The sequence below is a fragment of the Hylaeus anthracinus genome, unplaced genomic scaffold, assembly GCF_026225885.1.
Source record: "Hylaeus anthracinus isolate JK02 unplaced genomic scaffold, UHH_iyHylAnth1.0_haploid 0, whole genome shotgun sequence".
Taxonomy (NCBI): domain Eukaryota; kingdom Metazoa; phylum Arthropoda; class Insecta; order Hymenoptera; family Colletidae; genus Hylaeus; species Hylaeus anthracinus.
Window position 1 is genome coordinate 10,827,336 of NW_026533254.1, and position 24,845 is coordinate 10,852,180.

At 39.7% G+C, this 24,845-nt stretch overlaps 1 protein-coding gene across 1 annotated transcript in view; it reads right to left on the minus strand.

Annotated features, from left to right (window-relative positions):
- The window catches only part of LOC128896353 (suppressor of lurcher protein 1), a 468,244-nt gene that overhangs the window by 389,513 nt on the left and 53,886 nt on the right, over positions 1 to 24,845 (minus strand). The window contains exon 2 of the mRNA XM_054159693.1: positions 8,013 to 8,079. Coding sequence (XP_054015668.1) covers positions 8,013 to 8,079 — 67 coding nt within the window. The remainder of the gene's footprint in view (positions 1 to 8,012; positions 8,080 to 24,845) is intronic.

Genomic DNA, 24,845 nt, shown 5'->3' on the forward strand with positions numbered 1-24,845 from the left:
ACGTGGTCATATTTACGAAACGAGACGTGAGTGAGAAGTGGCATTGATGGGTTCCCTTTGCAGAGATGTAAGATTTACCTCTTCGAGACGTTAGAGACGTTCTTAAAAATGTTAAACAACGGGGTATATGAGCCGTTCATTGCGGAAATCGATTAACTCCATAAAATAAAAAATTGAGAAATATGCGATGAAATGGCCTTTGAAATAAATTACTTCTTATTCAATGGCCAAAATGATTTTGTCGTTTAATAGTGTTGATCTTTATCTCTAAACATGATACACAACTACCTTCTTAATTTTAATTTTACTAATATAATTTCTGTTACAATGTTCCGAAAATAGAAATAAGTAAATGAAAAGCAGACAAAGACACCCCGTAACCAAGTTCATCCAACTTCGTCCCCTATTCATCTTCCTATAAATAAGTAACTCCTTATACTTTCACGAACACTTGGAATTTCCATTCACCGAAGCCCTCGAAGACGTTTTCTCACCCTGGTAGGTGATAACGAACAACAAAATCCTTCAGGATCCCCAGCACCTATAACTCGTTATCGTTTCTTCGGCCTTCGATGTCGACCCCTCTCCCACGGTATGAATAATACAGAGTGGAAAGTTAGCTACGCGTTTCTCTCCTCTTCACCGTGGATTCCGCCTATCCCAAAGTGAAGGTGGTACCGTTATTCATCCCCCACAGGTGATCAGTAGGAATAACTTTAACACCGCCGCTGAAACTACCAACCCCTGACGAACTTTTGCGCAACTTAGGTAACAAGGTGAGCTCGTCAAACAATCGCGGCGCGAAGCCACGGCGAAACCACGGTATTGCCAATCGGTTGAATTGGGTTTCGGGACTGGCTTTCGAGTTTCCACCCGATTGGATCGATAAGGGCCAGGTCAGCCGGCTAAGTATAGTTGGGACACGGTTTCGATCAATTAGAGAACACAGAACGTCCGCTCGGGATGTTGGGCGAGATAAAATTCCTTCGACCGATTGCATCGAATTCTGAACTCGGGCTGGGAATAATTGTCGGCGATTTAAATATTCGACGAACGTAATTAATATATTAATAAAAGGTTCGGTGGATGCATTGATCGAGGACCTATTATCGATTGATTTCCATGAAGATTAGGCTTTAGGTCGGGTGAATTGTTCGCCAGGTAAGGTTTTATATAAAATTGTTAAACCCAGTTATCAAAGATATTAGAAACATGTATTGGGTTATCCAGAAAATTCGTGGCAATTTTTAAGAAAAATTCAAAGGCACATCTGAAATTTGATATATATTTGTTGAATTACATAGGTAGGTACCATTTTGGTCCACAACTTTGAAATTAATTCTGTGCCTCTCTTTCAGTAAATTTACCATATTTGTATAAATTATAACATTCCTTCTCACGTACTAATATCCTTGTACTCATGTGTTGCTTTATGAATTGTTTCAACACTGTGCAACATTGTAATGCACTCTTCATTTTCAGAGCATAAATAGCATCATTATACCAGTTTTCCAATATTCCTGCGGCTGACTGTAAATAGTTCACATAATAGACGTTGCCCTTGCATCAACATGCTTCGGACTTTAATGGAAGCAGGAGTAAATTCGTTTTTGCGCCAATCTCCGGAGAGAGTGTAGGCGAAGTCAAACTTTCGCCACCTCGCGTAACCGGTATTATTAAACTTTGTTGCCAGTCCGAACGCACAAGCACATTCAGCCCGAGGACTAAACAGTTGATGTCATCCTTGGGTCATCCTCGACCGAGACTCACATTTACGATATGAAAAAGGTGCCATTCAGAGTGCCATTTGCGTTCCACTTAGAACTTCAGTCGAAGTCATTATTTGCATTTCGAGTTCACGGTTTCTTATGGTTTATAATTTCATTAGTAATAGCGAGCGAGCGCGTTTTATTTATAAGGATGCAAAGTCATATAACTTTGCATATAGCTAATTGCACCAGTCTTATATTTCTTCGTTCTTTACATTTATTTAATTCTTGCTATACATTACTTTGTATTTGCATTTCCTTACATACCTGTCGTCGTCATTTTTATTCCCCTCGTAATTCACTCTATTGCTGATATAAACGGATGTAGGACTCCCTATCAAAGTGTCACAATTTCTCTCTGTTACGTTGTCACAAAAAGTCATCCTCGCTACTTTCTACAACTGCTCGTATCTTGAATCGTATCCGACTCCCATTCGTAGTGCACACGAAGACTAAAGAACTGGTTAGATAACAGCAATCAAATTTTATCTACCTCCCTGCCAAGCAGCAACAGCTCCCTCAGCTGATTCAAGCATCAAGGGAGCACGAAGCACTCAACGCTCGCCAAAACGCAAGAAAATTCAAAGCTGACGTATATTCTTTACGAAAGAAGACACTTAGCGTTGAGGTCTGTGACAACTTTCCCCAAGTCAACAGCGACTATAGTCCCCTGACAGTCTAAATTGTAATGGCGAATTTGTGTCTCGCGGCTACGTCAGAATTTAACGCGTATTTTCGCGGAAACTTGTTCAAAGCGAAATTATTCATGACGAGGTGACAGATGAATTGATTATATCTAAACTTCTTCCACGGCTACTGGGTCATGCCGCGGCCAACTAATTATCGCGACAATTGCGACGAAACGCATTATACACAATTAGCTTGACGAGCTTTCAGCGAATTTACTTAAGGAAAAATCCGAAAGAACCGCGAAGATCCAACTTCATCCGTTGGAAGTCGTTAACGCTGATCGAGAAATTTAATCCATTGGAAACTTTTGGAATATCTGAACATTATAAATAATCCGTTTAACATAGCCAAAATCTAATAATTTTTATATCAAGGAGTGATTTTTAGCATTTTAATGAGCTTCAGCTTTTTCTCGGGATATAAAAGAATATTTGACGGAATATAGGTTGAATCACGTAATGGTGGTTATCTTTTAACGATACATTGTTTATTGATGGTTCAAATGCAATATGCACTTGCTCTTTAAATGAAATAATGTCTTTTTTTATATAAATCGATTCCTCCCACGATTCAGCACGTAAATGTATTAATGTATGCCCGTAGGTACTGAATGAGATGTTTCATATTTTATGTTAAATTACTTTGTTCTAGGAGACGATCGAATATTTTATTATGAATTTCTCAACATTTTTTTATATGTAACTGTAAGATATTCTATACTTTTAAAAATTAATTTTAAATAGATGCATTCGCTACCATCTAAGAAACCCAGGCAACCGCCTGAATATTTGAGGAAACGTTTAGTAGTCGGTAAGTATAACGAACATAAATAACAGGGCACGCCTAACAATAATGAGATACATCCTAGGATGTATTCGTCGGTGTCTCTGTCACGGCCTGATTAACGTCTGATGCTTTATGTAAATTAAGCTTGATTACTTACTGATTAAGTGTTACAGCTCTAAAACACCCAACTAAATTACAGCAATAGCAAACATTCCTCTTCCTCGCGGTAAAAATAACTTTCAACGAAAAATGCGTCAGAATAATTACAGCTTTTCAATCCTACTGCATGAGTTTCAATTATAAGACCTTAATTTACACCTTATCAGGTGTAATAAAAGAGAATACAGATATCTCTCTTTACGTGTAGATTAATCTCTGAAATCCTGTTGCCAAACAGCCCGATAAAAATTTGAACAAGCACCAGTAACGTAAACCAATACTCCTATTTTACCTTTTACTATTTGTTTATCGTGTATCGCGGATCGAAAACAGCACAAGGGAAGCAGTCAGCAAGGGACGACAGAAATGGAGAAAAAGGGACGGGGCATCATTTGTTCTGTGCTGCTAACCACACATGCGACACGAACGTAGCGCTGTAACACGTTCAATGATGCCAGCCGAAGCAATGAATACCATTTACTCAGCACGGTTCACCAAATTAAATGCTACCCACTTTTTACATAACGCCAGAGGACTGTGTGCGCGCTGCACGTAATGAAACCTGTTCCTCTTTCAGCTCGTAGATGCTCTTCCGCCTTTTCCAAATAGTGAATCTAGCTGACCCTGCCATAAGTTTCGTTCCAGGTATTGCGCTATTGCGCAAAAGAAAAAATACGAAATATTATCCATGTCTAAGTAGAAATATTTTATGTTAAATTGAAAAAAAGAATAATTCAGGTCTGAAAGTGTTAAATTTACCCGGCAGTGAATGGGTTAACAATTTCTTGAGTTATGGAAATAATGTACTTCTTCGTTTAAGTTGACTTTCAAGGGATATTTCTTATCGACAAATATGATTTGCAATAATTCTTTAAAATATCAGTTAAAAATACAATTTTTGGTATAGCTTCCTCAAAATAAAAAATTTTCTTTTCTTCCCAGTGCCTTCAATAATTTCCTCGTCATTGTATCACGTACTTGCAAATAATACTTATAGCAGGACTAGATAGAACGCGAACGACGAACGTCCGAATAGACCTCGTGAACTGTCCCACCTCCGTTTCGAATTAGGATTTAACGATAGTCTTCAAACCCTCGCTGACCTTCGCCATTTAATTACACCGCGCCGTGCGCTAAATAAACCCCCAGTTCGTTATCTCCCGCGCGAGGCACTTTTGGCGTGGACGGACTTTAATTAAAATCGTAATTTTTGTTCAGCGTAATCGTTATTACAACTGCGTCGTCTCCCCGTCGGTTTAACGAACCGTTAGCATCGAAGTAAATTCTCCCGCCATTGCATCCTCTCCCCCCCCCCAGATGAATGCGTGTTTGTGAAAAAGAAAAGGTCTCCCCAACGCTCTGCTTCACCCCCGTTGCTATAGTTTCCGACCTATAGTGGGTCGAGAAAATTACACCTTCGGGGAAGAGCTAACACGAAAAGATTTATCTAGTTTAGCTAGTTTCTATCTAACTTTGGATCTGGCTTTCCTGAAACCAGTTTACAGTGTACCCCTAAGGTGGATTTTCCAAAAGTTCCGAACAATTAAGTAATAACAGTAATTAAGGAAGGAAGCCACCCTGCTCCAGCGTAGCTATTTTATTTAAAAATTATTTTGTTATTTTTTGTTGTTATTTATTATTATCGAAGAAAAAATTGTTAAACGTAGCCAAGACGTTCACCTATCCAAGGTGAACCTTTCCTCCTACTCTTTAAGATGTCCACAGACTATTACACGCGTTCATAATGTACTTACAATTGTGTGTAGTTGGTACATACAAATTATTCGCTGACCGGATACGAATCTTTTCTTTGCATCGCCTTTTAATCTCACACTACGTGAAATCCATTCGTGCGGCCATCTACCGAAATGGAACTCGGAGGAAAACTGTCTGGAAATATTTGCACGCCGCTGTAGACCTCGAAGACCGCCGACTTCAACGATTTTACTACCCAGTTATACATCCTCGATGCCGTGCTGATTAGCATCCCCCAAGCAGCGTCGCTGGAAGAGTCACCTCAGTCACCCAATCAAAATAAAGAAGCTTAACGCAAACAAACCTGGAACTTTGCTCCCTCCGTGCGGAATACAAATGGAAACAAATATGAAAGCTGTTAGGGAACACCATTTAACATGGGTGAAAGCGTGAGTCGAGAGTAGATTAGAAGATATTAGAGGACATTGGTCAAGCGAGATTATGCAATATAAATTCTTACGTGGCTATTCTTTTGAACGTTCGTTTGAAAATTTTTTATGAGATTTTCAGCTGCGTGTGAGATTTGAATCGCATCTGGGAAAGTCTGATGAATCGTTAACGAAACTGCAAAGTAGTCGCGAGTGGACACACCCGGCTTAGACGAGACAGTGGTTAGCATAACGTTAATTTAGATGACGCTCATAGCGCCACTGCGTAAAGCAATTACACCGGGGCTAATTAAGGTACGCAGATAGTCAAGTTATTTACGGATAATCCCGCGAATATCATTAACAAGAATGCGTGACTCCTTGCCCAGGGGATTTCGCGTTACCCAGAACACCAGGTTTGCTTCTCTAATAGTTTCCTCGAGAGCGCCTACTCCAATAATAATCTTAACATTACACGCAATTACAGTGATGTATAACACTAGCATTATTAGTGCAAGATAAAAAAAATTAAAAGAGAAAGAAGATATCAGATACTAAAACTTTAAACTCAAATTTCTTAAAAAAAGAGACCACCATAACAAAATCCATTAATGTTTATTTGATATTAAATCTGCCGTATAACGTTCGTATGATGTCATTTATCAAGAACGTCAAAGGTGGGACCTTGCTTTCGAATTTGAACGATGGTTATCGTACTACATTTCTAACGACTTTAAGCGCGATAATTAAAGGTAAGTTTTCAAACACTCGTTACGTTAGTTTTCCAGGCTCACCGTATATAGCTTTTCGCGTTATTCGCTGTTGGGAAGCATATCTTAGATACGTTGCACGGTGTAATTAAGCAGTGCGATATACACTACATAAATTACTCCCTTTAGCACTTTAAATTGCCGTGCAGGCACGCAAATTTTATACTAGTCGTAACCAGGATTCTTAATTAATTCCTATTTGCTGTAAATTTTATCCTTAATCGTGAATTCCGTTTGTTCGAGTACTTTGCAAACTCAAGGAAGTTTATTGTGACCGTTACACTTCACTGGCTGCGATTCATATCTGAACGTGACCATTACGTTCTGTGAAGTGTAGCAATAAGGGATCTCGTTCCTTTTGAGGTTGGCAGACTTACTACCGTATTACTGAAATGATTACTCCTAATCTTTAGATGGTCGTATCTCATCCTTCTAGAGGTTCTTCTACTTTGGAATTAAAAATTTTATGTATGGTAGTTCGTATATCTTTAGGGTAGCATTTACTATAAATAGATAGGAAACACATAAAAATCCTCTAATTTATATAATAATCCTTCGTTAAATATTTATTCTACTTTATTAATATTGTTTCTTTCACGAAAATATTTGAATAATTTTTGTTCAATAAATTTAATTCAATTCAGTCAACATTAATTTTGAATAAAAGTGTCTCTAATCCTTTGCACTCTATTAAACGAAATCCAAACATATTAATATTCCGTATTAATATTATAATTCTATTTAAAATTAGACGAAGCTATACTGTATGTATATTTTTAGTCGAGGCGCGAGAGTACCTACCCTATTATTTGCGTAACAAATGTTTCTACCCCTCTTAGATAGCTTGACGGTTTACACCCACAGGTAACTACTGCCCGCGACCATTTATTTTCCTGTACGATCAGCGACGCGTTAACGATCGCGCATAAAATTAAAGAAAGTACGCGACGCGTGCATTCGATCATTTTTCAACGCATATCTGAGCGGTTGGTACAACTGAACCGTACAACGCTGTCGGAAATCGTGTACAACGCCGGGTAAAACACGCTCTACGCTTCCGGTATGACATAACTATGTGACACGACACACGCAAAGGAACTAGTGTTTCTGTAATTCGCGGCACAAAATAAAATCTATGGTTTGCAGAGGAATTTTTAGAAAATCGTGACCAAAGTCCTTCCGGAAACAGTTCGAATTTTTTAAATTTGTTCGGTTTGATTTGTTTATGGGTTACGTGCATTGTGCATGTGTACACAGTTTTTCGTTTGTTGCAATATTTACGTAGCTACTCTTTGGTTGAAACGTCGATTAGAATAACTTTGTAACGTAGACTTTTGTGGTATTTATTTTTGTATTCCGGGCTCATTCATTAAAACTCGTAGGGTGTAATATGTTCTAACTTTTAAACATGTGATTGTGTTTGAGATTATAAAGGATGGTTTCAAATCAAAGGGTTTCATAAGAACTTTGCATTAAAATATGGAGTTTTCAAAATGGTATTCTTATGACAAAGTCTTATTAAATTTCGTGTCCTGAATTGTGGACGCCATGTCTGAAAGGGTTAAATTTTAACTTTTTTCGGAAACATTCTTTGCAGTGGAGTCTCCAAACGAGCAGGAACGCGCGAATAAATAATATATGAGCGAATAACAGGCGATCATGGTATCCCGGCTGACGTAACGATTTATTCATGCGAGAGGATTTCTTTTTATTACCTGGATGTACGGCGTGGCAGTGGTTGAGGAGCGGCAGCCAACAGAGCAGTAGCACCGCTCTCTGCATCTGAAACAAAAACCGCAGGCATTTTTCACAAGCGTCCAATCTAATTACTATTCCGCAAGCGCCGACCGTCTTCTAATATAATTATACGCTGATTAAAATCCACGATGAAACGGGCCCGACATCGGGGGCTGCCACGAAACGCAACGAAATCATCGTGGGTGCACTAATTACAGAGAGAAGCCGAGTCAGACCGAAGAACGCTCCACGGATACTCCTGAACGAGGAACGATTGCGAGCGCGCATAAATATCCGCATGGATACACGATGGATCATGTGTGCGATCCATACACACATTTCGGGTAGCAATGGGACCGAGACGTGGTTAAATAGCGTCCATTATTGTTCATGTCAAAATTTCACTCTTTGGTACTTAATCTTTGCTGAGAATTTTTTTTCCTGATAATTTTTGTTTGTATGCAATTGAAAACTATATCCAACTATTTTCATACAATTAGAAACTATGCGATCTGCCATTTGTGGTAGTACTCATTACTGTAGTTATTATTCTTAGCGTAGTCACGCGACTACCACACATACATCGATATGCACATACCACAGAAGAAGAAATAAATATTCCACAATCTTCATTACTCAAACAAATACACAAACAAACGTGTCTACATCATTCATAATTGTCTTATCGAACACTCAACGACACTTTACTGAACTCCATCGATACCAACAAGGACCAACAAGTACACCTTACCAATATTAACAACCGTTCACACTCGCCCGTACGATATCTCGAGTGACTACTTGGAAATCGATACTTATTAATTACTACGTCATAGGATTGATCCCATCGCTAGTTTCAGGAACAAACGAACCCTCTCAGGCGCGGATGCGCGTGGCCACGTGCGCACGCATGAACGATTTGCATACAGAGGCAGCTGTGCGAGGCCCGTTGTACCAAATTTTCGACCGTGGTAGACTTTTCGTTGCGAAACACGCGGGAAAGAGCCACGCCCGCGATCCTTTACGGAATAGAGAACGAGCGGAAGCGCACGATTTGTCAAATTGATTCTTCCGGTGAGTGCGCGGAATTTTAAGTTCACTGGGACAGAACGCGCCCCCTCGTGGGGCGGGCCATTAGACATTTACCTGGGTTTTCGTGCAATTGAGAATTCACGCGTGCGAGGCGCATTCAAAGGGGACAACTCTGGAAACGATTACTGGAACCGTTTGGATGTGAACGTTTGTTTGGGGCACGTGCCACGATGCAGAAATACGCGTGCGACAGGATTTCCCTCAAAATCGACGAGATATCCAGCCTATGGGGTTGGAATGACGGTTCGCGTATTCGCGGAGATACGTGATCGTCATCGATTCAATTTTTCTTTGACGGGGAAACTCCGAAGGGAAAATCATTTTAGGATTTGCGAAAAATTAAGAAAAATTCAAGTGGAAGGAAAAGTACAATCATTTCAATACTATTTAATGCAATATATCAATGAATATTTGTGCAAAGTTTTAGAATAATCAATGTTCTTGGTCCATTTCCTCCAAAAGAAAAAAACCATGAAGTTGATGTTTGCTGAATAGACCCACGAATGTATAAAATTTGAAGCAGTTTCATAGAGAATGAATTTTGTCGATTTTGAGTAAAGCCCTTTGGCTGAGTTCTCTAGCTACTGAGAATTCAAGCGTGCAAGGCGTATTCACAGGACGGCGAACTTTGAAATCGATTACGGAAACTGTTGAATGAACGTTGTTTGGTGCAACGTGCGGGATGCAGTGACGCGCGGGCGTAATTTGTATTCCTGTGTAGTTTACATTCCTGCAAAATTATTGTCGAGGAAGACTGCTGGGACGGATACAAATCGGCACTATAAAAGCAGACCTTTTTTAACGTTTGTTTGGCGCGACGACGCTCGCGGTAAATCTGTTTCTGGAAGTGTGGAAGTTGAGCGTGGGCCATTCCGCGTCAAGTGATAAATTTTTTTAACTGAAATCAATTTTTTAATGTCGCTATTATTGAAAATTTATCAGTGAAGTCCTATAGTTTTGAACTATCTTTATTGCTTGATTTCCTACGCAGAAAAATGCAGATTTCCGTGATCGGTTTTAATAAGAAATGTTCTAAAATTCTCGCTTTACAAATGGCTATCAACGCCCTTCACTTTTGGAATTTTCATTTCCAGTCCAATAACATTGAAATACACAAAACACACGATAAAAGAGAGAGAAAAGGATTCGGCGAATTTTTGCCATAAATCATCACCATTCAATATCCCTATATTACTCTTTGTTCTCGAAGCTTTTCAAAGTTATCGTCTCGCTGCGGGTAACGTCGATATTTATTTAGTCTTCTCGATGGCGCTTTAACCGCGTTTACCCTTGACGTTAGATTGCACATTATTCACGTACTAATGAACGCGGACGCGATATAGGTACTTTAAAAATGCATTTCACAAGGACGAAACGAAATTTTAATCCGTGCAAATAGCTGGTCGTAAATATGAATTAAGCAAATGACGGAGCTTCATTAAAATTGCATCATCGATTGGTTTCGAATGTCGAGCGGCCTCGCGTTGAATCCACTTAAAGCTGACAGGATAAGGGAAAGTTGAATTCGTCCAGATATCAGGAGCAAGATCCTAGCAAAAGGATTTCTCTATACGAATGGCGAATAGCGTAATCCAAAATTGCACTTACTGTACGCGATCGAATCTGCTCCTTTATGCGAACACGTATCAGAAAGATATTTCTAAGGTGCGACACTGTACGGGGTGGCTCATAATTCATGAAAGGGATTTGAATTACTATAATTTTTCTATTTCTTAGTGTTTTCGTTTTATTTTTATTTGGTTTGTAAAATTAGATACAGAGAAATTCATAGTGAACTAAAATCGTACATAACAGAAAGATTAATTTTTGAAACGTTATATAAGCTTGAACATGAGTTTCGTTCACTGATCAGAAATAAATTATTAAAAATATTATCGCGTTTATGAATTTAGCTTTAGAGTTCGTGTTGAAATTATGGATCGCCCAGTATTAGGACAGACACGAAATGAAAGATGGATAGCGAAATGGGGTATATTTAAGTTCGATCAATGTCGCGTGAAGCGGTAAAAAGGGCGAATCTGCATCGAGACATCGGGGAGTTATGAGATTCAGCCTAGAGCCGTCGTTTCGCTTTGAGGGTTGGAACTGTTGACATTGCTGAACAGTGGAAACCTTCTTTGAAAGAATTCCGTCTCGCTTGAAGCTGACTTTACGTACGCTGGTTGTGCGAATGCTTTAAATGGCGATGTTCTTGGAACCCTTTTTAAATATTAAATCTGGCAATGTGGAGGGTGTTACTGGGCTGAATTTCGAGAACTCGTTTTCGAAAACACACAGTTTATAATGATACGAATTTTTAAGTCTACATATGGTTGCTACAAATCTGGTGATTTATTTCCTTTGGCATACCCATTTACTAAATTTTAAGTTTTCCGAATTTTCATATTTCCATATTTATAAATTTAATGTTCAAATGTCTATCAACTTCAAACAACAAGTGGTTACAAGTACGATATTATGCAGCAAGTTTTTAAATTTGATTCTCATTATAACGTCAGAACTCCGAGGCAACCAGCTATAGATTTTTGTTAAGTGCATGGAGCACCCAATTTTAGGTCGTGTGCCAGAATCGTCAACTATGAAACTGTTAACATATATTTCACTCGTAACTTGAGTGTTAAAGTTTCTTTGTTATTGTCAGAATTAAGAAAATTTTATTAACAAATAGGTATTTCTTCAAAATCTTGTATTTTTTTATTTTCAGCAGAATAAGAATCTATATTTTTATTGATTCAATGTTTTTCAAAAAAAAAAAAAAAAAGGAATAACGTTTTCAGTTTTCAGCTGAACGTAGTAGAAACAAACATTATTGGTTTTATACGTTAGTCTATTCGGTCACTGCACACTGAATTATTTCACCTGCATTCGGCTGTGATTAAATCAGTTTATGTGCAATCAACTGTAACCTCATTATATATAGACTAAATACGCAATTAATTCGGATAATAGAACTAGCGATAATATAAATTATCCTTATTAAGCTGTTTTCAAACACCTAGTCCTTTTCAGATCAATATTAATAAAATATACATTGTATATAAAATCAAGAACAATATAAAAATATAATCTGAAATACTAACTCACAAATATGTGAGTATAACAAATTTGTACTGCTACATAACTGTTACACTAATTCGAATTAGATGTATTGTACTATAAATGCGTTAGATCCGAGAAATTTAAGATGAAAGTAAATCACAAGAGTTATCCTACATCTAGAACAAAACATTGAAAACAAGATCGAAAAATAGGTATACTAAGCCTCATCAGAAACCCTCGGCTTCATTCTGTAGCAATTACCTCGTACAAGGAAAATATTGTTCAACGAAACAAACATGTCCGAACAAAAGAATCCTGGACGATAACGCGAAACGAGACACTTGTTAAACACATTTGCACCTGCGTCGAGGAGAACGAATGGAATTACGCCGATATTACCGCGCACGGGAAACTATTTTATTCGACAACCACTCCAACAATAATAAACTTTTTTTTTTATCGAGTTCCCAGCTCTTTTAAAATCGTATTACCGGCTCGCGCGCGTCGTCCCTGCACCCGTTCATTAAGGGCCTAATGCGCTCGTTAATTTTGTTCGTAACGATGCTTCAACGACGGGTAACGGTGAAGCTCGCTTTTTTTCTCGGTTACAAACGACGTGGATCGCACCGGTAATATCTTGCAACGACTGTTCAGAGTCGAAGTGTCGTCCTGTAAATAAATTTCTCGCGGCGAAGGCCAAGCCCTCAAGTGGACGGTAGCGAAGAGCTCTCTGGACGATCGAATCGTATTAAACTAATTTCCCAAGCGACGCGAGATAGCCACGCCAAGGCAGAGGACTTGAGAAGGTCAAAATGCACGATTTTTTAAATATTAATAAATGACCATCATGAAAAAAATAGTATGGTCTTCGCATTGTCGCGTTATTTACTCAAGCGAAAAGGTTAAAGGTCCCACGCGCAATGTACTGTCAGATAATTTTTTCAATCAAATTACAATCCCGCCGATCAGGTGGAACACGGGTTTAACGATTCGACGCGCATTTACGCTGTCGAGCGATAATTTTTTGCACTTGAGTCGTACGATTGCCACGTACAAATGATCGTAGATCGCAACGATAATATTCCCCAACGACTCTCCAGAGTCGAAGCGATGGTCTGTAAATGAGTTCCCCTTGGCAAAGGTTCAGACCTCAAGCGGACAGTTGTAGAAAGCCCTCTCGACGATCGGAATTTCATTAGTCGCATTTTTAAAGCTCAGAACAACGCCAACCGCATAAAAGTTATGTAAAGAGATACGTTAACCTTTGAACAAACAGGATCATATTTCAGTTGACATCTACGATGACTTCCATCGTCGATTCTGGCCAGGCTGTAATTAACCGTGGAACGACCTGACATCGCGCGTTTCGAGGTACGTCTACACGTGGGCGGAATCCGCTCCAGATTTTTCATGGAACCTTTTCATCGACGAAATGGAATAAATTAACATCCGAAATCTGGCCCTTTGAGACGGGCAACGGGTAGTCCAATAAACCTGACGTGGTACGATAAATAGAATAGCGGAGAGAGTATCCGCAGCTTCATCATTGGAGGCAGCATAATGCGAAACTTCAATTAAGGGGAGATATAAAATTCGAAGGAGTCCTTGCGTGCTATATTGTTCCGTCCATGAAACCAAGAGATGCGTACACAGTTGGGCAGATTTTATCTCGAATAAAAATTCTGCACTTATTCTTAAAAATAAAAACAGGACAATTCTTTATCGAGCCACGTTAGGAGTTGGAGATGTTAAACTTATTTGTGGGAGAGTACTGGTGGATTGTTATTGTTTAGAAACTCTGTGAACAATATAAAATAAATTTACAAAGAAAAAAACTTGAGCAGTTATAATATAAAAGTTGTATGACATATTATGTAAAACTTAAACTTTGCGTATGGAAGATGATACCAATTTTGTCCTAGTCAGGTTTCCTTCTCGACAACACGAAAGAATTCCCAAAGAAAACGTATTCCAGCAAACAAATGTATAATGTCCCAGGTAACGAATATAGTTGACACCTTGAAAATAGTCGACCCGGGTCCGCGGGAGTCCTGGCGAAGGAAGCCTGGAGAAAGTCATGGAAAGTATAGTTCGTTCGTCGCTGTTAACGTATACGAAGCACAAACACGGCTGAAAATAAGCACCCAAAGAACGGGGAAAGCGTCGCCTTATCTACGCCCTCGACAGGTCGACTCTTCATCGAGTTCCCAAGGAGAAAAAATAAAGGTGACGAAATATAGTTGATCGCAGGGCTTTTCAGCGACGTCAGCAGTTGCCGGTGTGGTTTTCAGGCCGCCAGCATGAAACGGGGTCACCGATCGCATTGTACTACTTTAGCAAGTGGAGGACTGAGGCACTTCGCAACAATTCATGCACTTTTGACCTTTGCCGTGTTCTCTCCGTGAGAGTGCAGCTGGAACGGCCTACTTCTTCCATGGACTCCAGAGCCGACGATAATACAATTTCGAGACAGCGCGGAGGACAAATATCAGCGCGACGCACGTGCCCGACCATAAAATATGCTTCTCCTCCCTTGCTAGCCAAGGAATCTAATTTATACGTAATCTCTGCCGTGACCAGGCAGAGTTGCTTCAAATAATACATAAATTGAATTGTAGAGACTTTTAACAATCTTAAAGTGACACTTTGGTAAGACTACTCTAGTGTAAGAATATTTCGTATTCAGCCGAGCGGGAACAACATAAAGAAAGGATAGCCACTGTAGGACGGAACGGCAACGTCGCGACTTTAACTAACAATAAACAGATGTTGGGACTCAGGAAAAGTCAAGGGAAAGCGCGTACGAGGCCCTATAGACTTTCCCTACCTAGAGTCCCCAAAATGTAGAGGAGTAGGGATCGTCGCCGGAGGGTCAAACGTTCCGCAAGGAAGCGACGATGACATTCCTAGTATTTCGACGGAACCGTCTAGTTCGTTGGATAACCAATAAATATTTCTCATCGTTTTAAAACGTATATTCATTATCTTATCATTTCTATCTATTTTTATATCTTACACTAGCTAATTCTGCATTTGACGTGCCTTCCAGACGATAATCGACGTCTATAATTTGTTATTTATTATTATCATTTCAACGGAACATTAACCGCGCCAATCTTACGTCGAGATCAATTCTTCATATCGATAGGAATCGAAAAGTTCTTTTCCATTTTTCGATCCGATGCGTCGTTGTCGAGATAGAAGCATTTAAAATCCACTGATGCGACTGGCGGGGGTCAATGACCCTTCACTTACGCGCGCGCTCCTCGGAAGATTGCACGTGACTATGCGGTCGCGCGCACGCTGGCTCGCGAGACGCACGTGACTTTGTTCTCGCGAGCGCACTGTCTCGTTAGTTTCCGCGCCTGAAATCTTGGTCCCACAGAATTGCTTAAATCTCGACAACGAAGCCTCGCATCGAAAAATGGAAATGAACTTTTCGATTTGTAAAGGTATAAAGAATTCGTTCTGCGAAGTCCCGTATTTTTAGGAACGTATACAATAACACAACAACCAATAATCTTACACGAGTGAACTTTAATCGATTATATTTCGATAACGAAGTCTCACGTCGAAAAATGAAATTGGACTTTTTGATTCCTATTGAAATTAGGAATTGATCTTGACATATGGTCTGCATGGTTAAAGTTGTCCTGGGATAGTTTTATATAAATCACCTCATTCCTACGATCAATTAATACAAATCTGATTGAGATAATAACAGTTATTAGCTCGCCGTCTATAAATGTCCTCAATAGTGAAATAGAAATGTAGAGTATCCTAGTTAGAAGAGTATTTATTTTAACTATAAGTGAATGAAGTAAAAACATGGAAGTATACAGGGTGTCCCAAAAGTCGGGGAGGAGCCGGAAATGGGGGGTAGCTGAGACGATTCTGAACAACAATTTCCTTTGCAAAAATGTCGGATGGGGCTTCGTTAAGGAGATATTAAGCGAAAACCCCGACCAATCAGAGCGCGCGTAGACCGTTGGAGCGGCCGCGGTAGCGAAGGCTATGTGCTAAGCGCGGCCGTCCTTGTACGCGAACAAGTGACTCGACGTGCATCGAAGGACATTGACGCTGCCGCCTAGCGCGTAGCCTTCGCTACCACGGCCGCTCGAACGGTCTACGTGCGCTCTGATTGGTCGGGGTTTTCTCTTAATATCTCCTTAACGAAACCCTATCCGACATTTTTGCAAAGGAAATTGTTGTTCAGAATAGTCTCAGCTACCCCGCATTTCCGACTCCTCCCCGACTTTTGGGACACCCTGTATAATTGTAGTTAATATTGTCTACGTTTTATAAACCCTTTCCCCAATCGTAATCAACGTCAGATATATTTTTAAAAACTCAAAAGAATCGGTAAACAGAAAGAGAATGTCGAAACTATTTCAAGTAGCTGTTACACGACACTCTATTTTTGGCGATTATTTTACCTCATGCATTGCTAAAGCACTTGGGCATCGACCACTATTTACGAGCACTCTTCGCTCGCTCGATTGAAATAGATGCGTTCCGACACTTCTAGTTATTTTTTTTTTGTTTGAAAATTTTACAAAGCTCTACTGGCGTGACGAATTCTATCGTGGACAAAAGCCAGTTGATGCTGAGCAAAGCTCTTTCGTAAACTGTGATCAACAATGGCGTACAGTTTTCAAAGGAGACCATCAAAATAACACGAGAATACGGCACGCTCATGTCATATAAATTTCTACCTGTATTTGCACTCGCGCAGATATAATACAGGCAAGCTGCATTTAAATGCTTTACATCGACACGGATTTATATGAAATACAACAACGTTCTCTTTTTAACGTCGCGCGTAATGCAAACACAGAGCTTCGATGCATCATGATAAAAATCGTTAGACTTATTTATATGTAAATCATCTGCAATAAAAACGTATCCTTTTTTAAATCGAGTATTATGATCAAATTTTATATTCTCTACTTTTATTAGGAATACGTAACATTTGCAAATTATCGTAATTAATTTATGGTAAGGTAAAATGCATAAATCCGTACATAGTAAATTCTACACCAGCAATAACACAATTAATTATGTATAAATGAATTTGCAAATGACGTGAATAAAATAAATAAATTCATACAATGTACTGCGAATTGTAAGGTTCTCTATGAATATTAAACATAAATTAATATTCTCACTTAATATTACACAAAAGGGAAACATATTTTGCTAAATACATGTATGTATATACAGGTAAAAGCTTGCGCTAAATATAAGAGTATTACACAACAATCCAAAAGTGGTTGCATGCCAAGAGACTGAGGCCATTTATTATTAATTCATCGAATTTATTACGAAGTTTCGAGGTTATTATAATGATAATACGCAAACACCGAGGGCTTAATAATGCTGACGGGTTTCCATGTATCGCTTTTAAAATGTAATTAATACAATGCACTTCTGACTGCGATACAGTAACGTCCATAATAATTTATACCACGAAGCTTCTTTAGTTTATTCAGAGCTTAAAGGTATCTTTATACTTTAAGTGAAAACATCAACTCGATCTATTGAATATACGTTACTAAATATTTCTTTTTGGTTACATTACAATTATCCAGAGTAGAAATTACTCCTCCTAGAGTATCTAGAGTCGTATAGCGGCATAGTCTATCCAAAAGTGACTTCCTTCTTTACAACACAAACTCTTAACCTCAGCCACAGAAGATCACGAAAGACGAAGGTGGGAATTTGCGAAGAAAACATTTCACTCGTGCGAGAAACAATAGTTTTATGGAGCTGACAGCGTCGCGAAACGTTTGCCTCGAGTTTCAGCATGGCTGTTAGGAGAGCTGCCGTAGCGGGAAGAAATATTTCGGGTGGTACAGTCATTGTGCGTCGGGTCACGGATAGCACTTTCGCGAGTGACATCCGGGTGTGTACATAGGCGTCAGATAGGCTCAGCGACCCTTTTTGTTCGCTCCGCTGGTCCTTTGTATGGAAGCAGACTGGGGAACGACAGGGCTGTGTCAGCCCTTAGGAGGTATATCGCGTTTCTTTCGCGAGCAAAAGTGGCCATGAGCCACTAACCGAACCGTTTCAGCCTCTTGAAGATAACCAACTGTACAGCTGGCCTACCCAGGGCCCATTTGGTTTGAAATGTTACGAGAAGCCAGGTGTATAAAATGAAATAAAATGAAATGAAGGTTAACGCTAGGTCTACCAAGTTGTCAATGAGAAATAAAAATACTCAAGAATTCATTGGATTATTGTTACGACATAACATTTTTTACTATTATAATTCGATTTCAAAGTTTGCAAGCATCACTTCATTTATTGTAAGCATTTCAATAATGCGGTTTTGAGTTTGAAATTAATGTATCGTATTAGCAAGGCTGGTTAATCCAACTTGATCCACAGGTTAGTGGCTGGATGTATGCTTTGTAGTTGGGATGGTTATTTCATCGACGATCGTCGAAGTGCATGGATCCTAGAACTCTCAAGATGAATGCACAAATAGAACATTCCAAGCGAGATGAAGTGTTCTTCACCGATGCCCTCTTTCGTCCGACACGCGCCGACCAATCGTTCATCTTGCTCCCATTCGCGAATCATACCTCGTCAGAACTCCCCACTTCCGCTATCCATCCATCCATTGGCTTCCTTCCTATTTGGAAATTTGAATTTCTTGACATACTTATGGGTCAACACTATTCTATTCGAAGGTGTTCCGAAAGCCTTCAGTAAAAACTGCTCTTTTAAAAAAGAGACCTTTTGTTGACAATTAGTGAAATTAGTCTCCGGTAAAATTTACGTCACTTGGAAGATATCCCCACCACTAGAGCTTTTATGCAGCACTGCAGCTCGCGAGCCTATTCAACATCGTTATTGACGCTCTGAGAATCAATGTCGAGCTAATGAATTTTTGGACTGATTCCATGATCGCATTCAATAAACACGTTGCCAAATAAATCGGAGGCAATTGTGTTTAACAGAGTGCCAGAGATTTACGCAACCACAGTGGAGAGACGATACGTATATTCAGAGACAAATCTGGTTGATTACCGAGAAGATGATCTTCGGTCAAGGATTAACATCAGAAAAGCATTTTCATTAATAATTGTCACTATTTAGTGATACTAAAGCAGCATAGTTGTAAGCCTCGTACCAGAAATTTCTACCACTTCATTCCCTTTGTTCTTAAGAATACTCGTCACATAGTTAAGAGAAGTTTTAATAGAAAAATGAAATAACATAATACTGCAAGATTATCAAAAATACTATAAATCTATTTAATTCAATATCAGAATTACCAAGCACTCCAGGGATCCCAAATAGCAATTGAGAATTCTTTCTAGTTAGTTCCATAAACCTTTGAAACGACTCTGATTTTCTTTCTTTACTGTTGCAGTATCTGTTTACCTTACACTATACTTTCATTTGTCGTTAGTAAGTCATCCTAAGTCTACGAGTAATTATTTTAAGCTCGAGTACGTTCTATTGGATTAACTTATCGACAGGCTCGTCAGGGCTGGCTCTTCTTGGCTAGCGTCGCTTTCCACTTGTTGCTTCCTGGCCATGCTGGCCACGTGGCCGACTACCACCAAATAGTTCGAGTGTTTTTGGTATGCTTATACAGTGCGTACAGAAATGACAGCCTCGCTCATGTTTTCCGAAATTTCGCAATTCTGGATGAACGAATCTACATGCCATTATTTTGAAGTAATGTATGATATATTTTTTGAACTTTTAATTACATTTAACAAGGTTCAAAAATGGAAAAACGAATAGATGGAAACTCGTAATCATGGATCCGAGGAGGCAGAATCGATTATAGTGACAGACACTACTGTACACAACTATGAACAAATTCGAGGTAAGATATAATTCTGAATCGTGGAATCTGAAACTTTTCGAGTTCCCGCATACTTAATTTATTCCCCACAGTTAATTTTACCATGCATTACACTTTTATAGTATTAAAACTCTTCTTCATGTCACCAAGCCACTTCTTTACTCTCCATGTTCCCACAATTCTAATAACCTGGGTACTTTCATGAAAGTAGCCGACCGCACCCGACAACAAAATTATGGTCGTGCTGAATAGCGAAAGAGAATGTAATTCGTCTCGTGGCTGACCAGAGTTTTTAATTAATAAAACATACCGCGAATACCAGAGCTATTTCCCTCGCTTTTATAGCGGGACTGGTGTCGCTGCGCGAGATAACGTAATTTTTATGCGTCGTCCTCCTCGCGGCTATTATCATTCTTGGTCCAACTGTCTTTTTTTTTTTCGTCGACGTTTACACGTGCAACAGTTACATTCTTACCGTGTAACCAAATTTGCGAAGGCTGATTGTGGACTTTTCAATTAATACGTACAGTATTAGGTTTGAGCAGAGAAATTTATTAATTGTTAAATATGCAATACTTTGTTAATATTTCGACTCATCGTCTGTGTATATTTACATTGTCAATGCATTGCGAACTTAAATTTGATTTTATACCTTTTACTATAATCGAGCTTTTTATTAAAAATTTGATTTAGTAAATCGCTGTTCCAGACATTCCCGCTAATGGAGATCTCTCGCAGTTACCAGGAAATCATACAGGTGCTCGACGGCTTAAGGGATCCAAACATGCTGGTGCAAACTTAACTCACTCTAATCCGCAAAGTTCAATTTTGTATACGGTAACGTGCATCAGTTTATCTATTAATAGATGCATGCTTGCGTCACACATGCTGATACAACATCGAACTCAACGTATGCATACGTATTCAACAAATTTTTTGTAAATAACTCCCATTTTTCAAAAAATTGAAAAAAAATTCAGCAAGCTAGAAATAGTCCTTCCTCCTGTGACATCTATCAAAATCTCTTCCGATAGGATTATTTACTCTTCCTTTTACAAAGAGTAGTTTCATCATTGTCCTGTCATTGCTAACGTATAAATTCCTTATCTTCAAAAATTCATTATGAAATTTATATGTATTCCTGCTTCTCATCGCAAAGTTATCTCCAATTTCGTTTCCCATCATCCGTCCGAATGCTCCACGTTTTATTCTCATGTATTGGCCGAGGTTTCGCGCAATTTGTTATTTCAGTTCCCAGGTCACCGGGGTTGGTGTTTAGTTTAGCCGATAGTTTGCCAAGCTTCGTGACAGAGGATAAATCGAAGCGGTGTTCCAGCTTCACGGTGTGTTTTCTTGGATAAAAACAAGCGTCGACGTTATTGTTGCAGCAACAACGACCGTGTGCGTCGAGCACGTTCCACGTAACGTGCGTGGATCAATCTCGCAAGGGCTTTCAACGAGAAAGCTTCCTGTTTTTCACTGTGCTCTCGATACGGCGTTATGTACAACCCTTCCCGCCAGCGACCCCCTCTGCGCAAGAAGCACCACTTCATCCCTCGAATGTCGTAAACGCGTGAACGGTCCATCAGCCTCCTAAGTTGCACAGAAGCTTTGAACGCGCTTCTTCTGTGCCGTGGCATAGTTAAACACAAATGCTGCCAGTGGAGAATGTTTAAGAAACAATTATAAATAAACTTTCTACATTATTTCCCGGTCGTTTTTCTGTGTAATGTCTTCGTTTCGATTTATTTTTTCAGTCTCTTTCATTTTATTTATTTAGGACTATTCTCTCGCTGTCGCTGCTTTATTGGAATGCTTCGTCTCCGTTCAGATCGTAGTCGACTTAACATATTTCGAGCCACGTTCTACATTGTCAAGTATTCTCGACAGAGTACTCTATCTTTCCGCGACTAGTCGATATAGTGCTCGATCCTATCGACTTGGTATAACCGTTTTAAAATTTGTTTCTCGCAAGTCAGACACAAGATTGTGTACCACGCGCATTAAACGAATGATCTTCTGTTGCTATAATTCAAACGTAGAAGGTGCGCCGTAAAATCCCCACCATAGTGACACTTGGTTCAGCAATGAACACCCGTTAGGGGAATCCGTTTTCGTACGAAATTTCTCACTTCCCCAAGCACGGTGATTTCGGGCTCGAGTAAATCACACCGAAAATAATCTACACGCGACGTCGTGCTGCGCGGGAGGCATTAAACTTCGTCCTTTCCGCGTGAACAGTCCGCAGCTATCAGCGGGAACGTCTGGCAGTTTTCAGAGAACGAGCACGTTCAAAACGGCTGGCGGGATTACGGCAGCATTCGAACAAGAAATTCAGAAGGTGAAGCGTCACGGAACAGCAGTCACAGCTACGTGCGCGGGTGTATCAGCCTCGCAACACCGGACACACAAACGGGAAATAAGGGGGCATCGGGACGGGGATGGGGGACAGGTAAAAGGACGGAACTAACGAGTACTCTTTTTACTTGGCGCTGCGGGGACTTTCTGTGCCACAGGATACAATCGGTGACATATCGTCGTCCGTCTGAAAGCGGTCGTTTTTAAACGGAAAAAGGGCCGAAAAAGCAATCTGTCCCGTTTTTTAACTTTCCCGCTGAACCGCGAGGCATCGATATCGATATTTCCAGCACTCGAAGTACTTCAAACTTCACCGTACCCGATAACGGTTATCAAATATTTCGCCTTCGATTAAAGGACGCCATTTTTTTTTTGTACGATTTGGATTATATTAAATAAGTAAAAGCGTAAATAAAATTTTCACTTTAATACGAAGTGACTTCTACAATTTACGATCTGAAATTTTTGACAGGTATGCCATAGTTATATTAAATTTTCATCCCTCATATTCCGCCCTTGTTTTAGTTGAGCTCCTCTATTTAGGAAGTAAACAATTGGAATTTTAAGCAAGCGCAAAACCCGCTGGAGGGAAGGAATTTTCCGCAGCGGTAACTTTGCAATTCCGTGCACATCATTTTAATATACATGGATCCTCCGTACTATGCATTTTCTCTAACTGCGTGGAACCCTTTGTCTTAACGACGTATGCTGCTCGTTCGCTCGCTTTTCGTATAATTTTCTCCTCCAATTGTTTAAGAATAAGAATCGTCTCGAAAGAAGAAACTAGAAGCTAGAAACTTCCTCTGTAATATCTGGCCTCGAAACGTACGAAATCCCACGTTTCGTTAACCTCCGAATCGAATTCTTAACCGTCCCTGTGACAGCGATTCCGTGCAATCTTTTGACTTTCGGGAAATCTCCTGGATTTAAAACTTTACCAGCTTCCACCCACGCCCGCTTAGCGCTGTCTCCCCATGCTGCAACCAAATGAAATTCCGATATTTTCGTCAGCGTACGGTACCATCTCTAATCAAACTTGTCCGTTTCAACCGGTCGGTTTTCTTGCGAAATCCAATTTTAGTTAGAAACTAGTACGGCTCTTAAGCTCAGGATATCCAGGGACGTGTGCTTGAAATGAGCCACGGATATATTCGGTCTCGAGTGTGTCTCAGTTTGTCAAATTCTTTCCTTATTTCCTTCGCGATGCTCCTCGGACGGGTACAAGTTTCCAACCATAAATTCGTATTTTTCAGCAGCCTTTTCTCGCCATCGAGCCATAACCTTTGCAAATTTACGCTTCTCCGATCGGTAGACGTGCATAATAACCACGGAGAAGTATTTCAGGTTATTGTTTATTATTCTAGTTGCACTACATGTTCTGTTATATAATGTGTCACACATAAGTGGCACTGGTCTATAAGCGGAATATTTGAACTACAGACCAAGCGTCACGCATGTGTGACACCTTACATTTGAGAAATTAAAGATGGATTCGTTGCAGGAAAATAATTATATCATATTTCATTTATATGGAAAGTAAAGAGCGAGTCTGTATTTTCAAAAATTCAAATTTATCTTCGAGTTAAGTAAACTTCGATTAGGTTGTAAAGGGTAATAATGACCAAATACAGCGTAGGATACTCGAATACTTTCCAATACGCAAAAGGGGTAGTCTATATCACCGAATGCGGATGGTAATACGATGTATTTGTCAAAGTCAACGGACGTAACAGCGTGAGCCGTGCGCAAAAAGCTTGATAGATTGCAGAATTTACAAAGCGCGACGATACGTCATCGGGGGACAAAAGCAGAAAATTATGTCCACGGAAAACGTATTCCGTTTTCCACGCGGCTCGGCCGTGCTTCGGGGCACTGGAGCAATCGTGAACTCTGCTACGACACTAAATCATGAGGTAAAGTAAGAACGATGATAACCATTGTCGCGATCCCGGTAGCCGAAGACGCATACACGCGTGAAACAGGAGAGAACTTTCAGCGCAGAGACAGATCTATGCGGGGAAGAACGATCATGCGAGCATGATTTCTCAAACAGTCGTGGAATGAATGTGCTTGGACGTGCGAAATACTTGACGACTTGTGGTGCGCTCTATCGAACTGTTCCACGCGACCATAATCGCGAGAGCAGCCTGTGGGTTGGGCTAGCATCTCCAAAAAGTGCACGAAAGTTACAGAATAGTCGTAAATGAGGAAATGAGACGAGATATCACGAAGAATTTGATGTAAAATGTACTGGATGAGTGTAAATATTCCGGATCACAATGAACTTTTTAATTTTTAATTCTTTCCAGAGGAAGTCAGAATCCAGCAATGCCAAAATTAAATAGCGATATAAGATACAATAGCATTATAAAATTACTTCAATAAGAAATGTGTCTTTGACAAACTCTGTGGTGGAAATGAATGTGTCTCTCGTCGATCTCACGCAGGTAAACGATTTTTACACGAAACGAGTCGA